This window comes from Vigna radiata, chromosome 9 (genome assembly GCF_000741045.1).
Source record: "Vigna radiata var. radiata cultivar VC1973A chromosome 9, Vradiata_ver6, whole genome shotgun sequence".
Lineage (NCBI taxonomy): Eukaryota > Viridiplantae > Streptophyta > Magnoliopsida > Fabales > Fabaceae > Vigna > Vigna radiata.
The window spans coordinates 10,902,378-10,909,411 of record NC_028359.1 but is presented as its reverse complement, the minus strand read 5'-3'; the positions used below and the strand labels follow the sequence as shown (position 1 = coordinate 10,909,411).

Below are 7,034 nucleotides of genomic sequence, written 5' to 3'. Positions count from 1 at the left end.
CATTGTGTTGTGAAAGTTTGTGTGGGTGTGAATGGGGTTTAGTAATTGTAGTAGAGGAGCAATAACATATATTCCCCACTTCACAAGGAAAACTTGTGCAGAAAACAATTTCCTTTTTGATGGAGTGAAAGAGAATCATGGCAGAAAAAAGGCATAAAAAACGAGGTGATAATCGATTATAATTGAAAGGCATAATCCATTTATAATATTACCATTCATTTGAAATCAAAGGTTAAATATCGAAATTCTTCAAATTCCAATTTGAAATTATAGACATAATTACTCTCAATTTTTCGAATTATTATATGTCAAAAGACAAATTGAAATCATTTCATATCTGTGAACATAAGACCAAATTATTAAAAACCATTTTCTACCCGTCTTTCTCCTTAATTTCAGCTTGTACATGGGACCATCTATCTCAGCACCCTTTCGTTTCTTTTCTAGTATTTTAGCGAGCATAAGCTTAAACAGTGATGATGCGCACTCATCAATCATCACGACCAATCTTCAAGTAGAAATAATTACAATGGCCTCTTTTAAAGATTTTCCTTTAAAAATTTATCTGTAATGGCCAAAGAGCATGCAATGCTTTATGTTTTATGCTGTAAAAAGAGACGCAGTTGCTTTTAAAATAAAAAAGTAAAGTTAATATTAATAATACAAATTCTAAAAGAATGTAAAAAAATTTTAAATTAGAAAATATAATACAAATTTTAAAATATATTGTAGAAAAGCATAATATATGAAGAAAAGAATGTAAAACATTTTGAAATTAGAAAATATAATACAAATTTTAAAATATATTGTAGAAAAGCATAATATATGTTGAAAAAAAAATCCAGAACATTCTACATAACAAAAAAATCTAGAATAATTTACATAAATTTTTACAAGCATTTTTTAGAAGAATATTTTATGACTCTATAAATACCTATGACTAAAACAATTACAAAATACATTTTTTCTAACTATCATTTTCACATATCTCTACATTTTCTCTATCTATCAACTACCCACAATCTAAAAATATTAATAGCTAAGATGTAATTTTTAAAAAAAAAAATTGAAAAGGATTTCCTATTGTTAGAGTAATATTTTGTTTATATGGTTGAAAGTGGGTGTTGGCCTAATTTCTCAAATTGCTAAAGTAAAATAGGTTATGTCATGATCTTAAAGGGCTTGCATGACTATAAAAAAGTTCTAATCTTCCGCGTACTTTGATTAGTTGTGTCTGTAAAGATCATCTATCTCACTGTGTCGCATTGATGCTTTCTTTTCTACCACTTCATGGGCTCATCGATTCCTTCCCAGGAATTTGCCTCTTCATCATCCAAACTCCCATGGATGTACGATGTGCTCATCAACTTTACCGGAGACAAAATCCGTAACAAATTTGTTTCCCATCTAGATTCTGCCCTTTCTAGTGTTGGATTTACCACTTTTCTTCACCACCACAATGCAGTGAAGCCAATGCACATCCAACAACAACAACCTATTCTGGATCTCTGTCGAGTAGCAATTGTTGTTTTCACCAAAACCTACTCTCAATCTGCTTGGTGTCTTTATGAACTTCAACAAATCATTGAATGGCACGAATTTTATTGCCGACATGTTTTGCCCGTATATTACGAAATTTCACCATCTGATGTACGTCTTCAGAAGGGTGATTTTGGAAAAGCCTTCGAAGCTACTGCATGTCAAACCTTTTCAAGACAACAACTCGAGCATGGGATATCCAGGTGGAGCCACGCACTCACCAAAGCAGCAAATTTCTTTGGATGGGATGAGAGCAATTACAGGTAAATAACTCACTCAGTCAAGAGAATTTTAAGATAGTGAGATTTAATTTTAGTATTAGATGACTTATTCTGCAATTGCTATTGAACTTGAAGGAGCGATGCTGAACTAGTAGACAAAATTGTTAAGACTGTTCTTAATTTATCAGTCTTATCTGCTACTAAATTTCCAGTTGGATTACAACCCAAGGTACAAGATCTTNTTCGAACTATCAAANATAAATCCACGGAAGTTTGTACAATAGGGATATGTGGAATGGAAGGATCTGGTAAAACCACCCTTGCCAAAGCTATCTACCATCAAATTCATGGTACATTCACGGAGAAAAGTTTCATTGAAGTTACTCTAGAAGGTAAAGGAATAAGAAGTTGTGTTAGTTTACAAGAACAACTTCTTTCAGATGTCTTAAAAACAAAGGTGAAAATACCTGGAGATGAGATGGGAAGATGTATGATTCGAGAAAGACTTAATGGGAAAAGGGTGCTCATTGTACTTGACGATGTGAATCAGTATGGTCCATTAGACCTGTGGGAAACTAGTTCATGCTTCGGTGAAGGTACTGTAATAATCATTACAACAAGAGATGAATACCTACTTAGGAGACATCAAGCTGACTCTGTTTTTCGGATAAATCTAATGAACGAAAACGAGTCTCTTGAGCTTCTTAGTTGGCACGCATTTAGAGAAGCAAAACCAAAAGAAGAATACGATTACCTGGCAAGAAGAGTAATTTTTCATTGTAGAGGACTACCTCTGACTCTTGAAGTCATTGGAGCTTATTTATTTGAAACGAGCAGAAAAAAATGGGAAGTTGTATGGTATAAATTAGGGAAAATTCCGTATGACAATGTTCAACTGATATTAAAAATAAGCATTGATGGTTTACGCAATGAAATGGAAAAAGCTTTATTCCTTGATGTTTGTAGATTCTTTGTTGGTAAAAGCAAAGCTTATGTTACGAAGATCCTAGACGGCTGTAAAGTAGACGTTGATAATGGAATAAGAGTTTTGATAGAGCGTAACCTCATAAAACTTAAAAGAAACAATAAATTTGGAATGCATCATTTGCTACCAGGAATGGCAATGCAAATTGTTGCTCAAGAGCATCCATCATATGCACGGGAAGAGACTGATGTGAGAACATTCTTTATATATGGTTTTGAAACTCTTGTGCAAAATGTTTGCTTTCTCATGCGCAATACATTTGTTTTTTCTCAGGTCTTTTGGAGATTTCCTGATAAACTGTTTTCAACCGGAAAAGATTGCTTCAAACCTTATCCTTTGGAGATAAGACACAAATCAAGAGTGCTGAAACTCGCTGGAAATCATGGGTACCTTCGGAATTCTTCAGAATTCGTAGCTTACGACTTTAATCTGTATGATGATGCAGTATCGATTGATTTAAGACACAGTTTGCTTGGACACGACTGGAAAAAACTGCAGGTTTTTGTAATATGTTATTTCTTTCAAAACTTCTAGCTTAATTAAATTAAAAATATTACCTGTTTCCATTTATAGCTATTTCATTTTTTTATTTTCTTTTCTAATATTTTATCCTGAAGGTTTTGGCGTGGCTAAAAGTCCTGAATCTTAGTCATTCCAAGTACTTAACAAAAACTCCTGACTTTTCGAGACTTCCAAGTCTTGAACAACTCATTCTCAAAGATTGCCCTAGATTGCGCCAATTACACCAATCTATTGGATGTCTTTGCAATCTTACACTGCTAAATTTGAAGGACTGCATATGTCTAAGCAATCTCCCGAGAAAGATATATATGTTGAAATCTTTAAAAACTCTCATTCTCTCTGGTTGTTCGAAGATTTATCTAATGGAAAAGGATATAGTCCAAATGGAATCCTTGATATCTCTAATTTCTGAAAATACAGCCATTAAACAAGTGCCTTTTTCAATTGTAAGCTCAAGAAACATTGGATATATATCTTTACATCGATTTGAGGGACTGTCACGTAATCTTTTTCATTTTATCATTCGGTCTCGGATGTCACTAACAATCAATCCCCTGTCTTATATTCATTCGTTCATGGATACGGAGGATAATAGTTGGGATGTTATCGCACCATTCTTTAGCAGCCTTGTAAATCTTCGAAGCGTTTTGGTTCACTGTGACCCCGAGTTTCAACTATCTCAGCAAGTGAAAACTATTCTGGTTGAATATGGCGTGAATATTACAGAATCAAGAATTTCAAAGCATTGCTTCAGGTCTTCTTTGGTTGGTGTTGGAAGATACAATGAATTCTTAAGTACTGTAAGTAATCGCATACATGAGGTTCTTCTTTCGCTTTCCTTTCACTTATTACATTCACCATGATTTTAGCAATTAAATATAAAGTAATCCTAATGGATTTTAATGACAAAAATAATGATTGCAGAGGATAAATTGAATAGCAGAATTAGATAAAATAGTAAAATTTTTATCTCATGGTATAGGTATTGGAAAGCAGTGAGTCAGGTGATGTTTCTCTTCCAAGTGACAATGATCCTTATTGGTTGGCCCATATAGGTGAGGGACATTCTGTTTCGTTCACTGTGCCTCAAGATCGTGTCATGAAGGGAATAGTTTTGTATGTTGTTTATTTATCAACCCCGGGAATCGTGACAACTGAATGTTTTACAAGTGTCTTAATTGTTAATTACACAAAGTCCACACTACTTATGCACAACCATGGCACAGTAATTTCCTTTAATGATGAAGATTGCCATGATATAATGTCAAATTTAGGATCAGGAGACAAGGTGGAGATTTTTGTGACTTTTGGTCATAGATTAATGGTCAAGAACACAGCTGTCTATTTGATATGTTGTGAATCACAAGACTTGGAAAGAGAGCCTGCGCTTAACAAAAATTCCCTCATTACATTCTTTAAGAAAATTGTAATGTGACTTCTGCCAATTCATATATCATCTTTGAGAACAGCAGAATCCTTTAGTTATGGAATTAATCCTAGAGTCCTCGATTTCTACTGTTTTTTTATCCTTTGTTTTTTCTCTAGTGCAGCTTATAGTGAACAAAATCATGTTTATTGTACTATGTGTTTTTGTCTTCACAGTGTTTTCGTGGCTTTACTTCAGCTGTTTATAGTATTTCTTTTTCTGCTCTTGCTACTTATTTCAATTCTTCTCCTTTTCAGCGTATGTATTTTATTAAGAAATGTTCTTAAAATAAGGCATTGCTTTATGAAATAAAGATAGCTGATTGTTAAACATAACCGTAACTTCATCCCTTTATTTAAAAACAAAGTGAAACAAATTTTTATTAGTATTTTGAGGATGTTAAAGAAATAGTTGATGCGATAGAGAAAATTTGGAGATAGTAGAATGTGAAAGTATTAGTTGGTAGAAATGTATTAGTTGTCTTAGTTATGATAGATGTTGCTTAGATCAAATGGTAGAATACACAGGTATTTATAGATCCATAGATTATTCTAGAACATGTTAGCCACAACTTACGTGGAATGTGCTGCATTTTTACTTATGTAGAATATTCTTGATTTTTTTCATCCTATATTATGCTTTTCTACAATATTCTAGAATTTTTATTAAATTTTAGTACTTCTATCTTAGGATTTTCTATATTCTTCTAGAATTTGCATTACACTTTAATACTCCTCCTTGATGTAAATTCAGTAACTCCAAGCATTATGCGCAGTAGTTCAAATCTTGGTCTTGGTAACGCCTTCGAAAAAATATATGCAATTTGGTCTTCTGTTGGGCAGTACTCAAGTCGAATTTGTTTAGTTATCTCTTCATCTCAAATGAAGTGATATTTAATGGCTATGTGTTTTGTTCTTTGATGATAGACTGTATTTTTTGCTATTGATATTGTCTCTTCATCTTGTGATTCACCCATTTGATCAAGTATTCTTCATAGCCATATTGTTTTACTCATGGTTTCAGTAGTTGCTACATACTTTGCTTCTATTGTTGATTGTGCCACGGTTGCTTGCTTCTTTGAAGCCCAAGATAAAATACCTAATCCTAGTGAGAAAGCATATTCTGATGTACTCTTCATGTGTCATCCATTGATCCTGCCCAATCACTATTTATGTAGCCAATCATCCTTGAGTCAGTCAAGGTTTTGTACCATATATGAAACTCCTTTGTGCCATGTAGATATCTTAAAATTCTTTTTCCTACTCCATAATAAATCTAACTTGGCTTTTGCATGAATCTTTGATAGAAGACATGTAGCATACTAATGTTTGGTTGTGTGGCTGTGAGATACGAGAGATTTCCAATCAAACTCTTGTAGCATGATGCATCTACGTCTTGTGCTTCTGAGATACGAGAGATTGTGGTTGGCATCATTTTGAAAGTGATGTGGTTCTAATAGCATGATTGTGATTTGAATTCCTTTGTTGGTTTAGATGTTTTGAGCAGTGTGGGTGAGTATGTTTATTGTTGTTATCAGATGTTGTTTCTGTTAGCTCACCCTTACTTGTTTGTTTGTGTTGTGCGATAATCGTATAACTTGTACGGTTATGCAAGAGTAGATGATAGTACATATGTTGTGGTCGTTATGTGGAGCGAGGAGACACATAGCAAAATATTATGGGGATACTTGAAAGGCATTTAAGACAATTTTTTATGTAATATTTTGGAATATTATGTGTACTAGGGACCACCGACCGGCCATGGTCAATGCCGGACGGTAGACCATCACTATCCGGCATTATCTGGTGTAGGCGAAGGCGGCGGTAGAAAAAGGATCCCCCGAACGGACCCAACAGCTAACGCCCTAGCTTTCGTGTCATTCCACTTTCCGCCGATACTGACAGCTAAGGATTACTGTCCGGCTACACCACGACCGGATGGACAGATACAAAGGTCCACCCGAAGAATGAGATTTAAGGGGAGGCGTACGGTCGGCACAATGACCGGACGGTCACGATCAACAGGTTTAAGGTAAGTATGAAAAGATTAGCGTAATCCTGTGTTTTAGATGGCTGGGCCACAATTGGGCCTTAATTAAGGTAACCTTAATACCAGGCCCATATCTACCACTATAAATATGAGTCAAAGGCCACAGGTAGACAGGTTCATTTATTGCACATTTAATTCTGAATTAAGATACCCGATCGGATAACCAAACTGACTTAAGCATCGGAGTGCCTTTAGCAGGTACCCTCCGGGAGTCTGGAGCACAGGAGCACGAGAGGGAATTCGGACAGGAGGTGAAGCAGAGGAAATTGTGTAGGTGACTTGGATCTNNGNC

At 34.8% G+C, this 7,034-nt stretch overlaps 1 protein-coding gene across 1 annotated transcript; it reads left to right on the top strand.

The window, feature by feature from the left end:
* Window positions 1–1,228: 1,228 nt before the first annotated feature.
* Window positions 1,229–4,818, top strand: LOC106773816 (TMV resistance protein N). The gene is made up of 5 exons (XM_014660569.2): window positions 1,229–1,802; window positions 1,896–2,934; window positions 3,019–3,243; window positions 3,363–4,067; window positions 4,250–4,818. Exons 1-5 carry the CDS (start codon window positions 1,291–1,293, stop codon window positions 4,700–4,702), a joined length of 2,934 nt encoding a protein of 977 aa, XP_014516055.2. The 5' UTR covers window positions 1,229–1,290; the 3' UTR covers window positions 4,703–4,818.
* The last annotated feature ends 2,216 nt before the right edge of the window (window positions 4,819–7,034 follow it).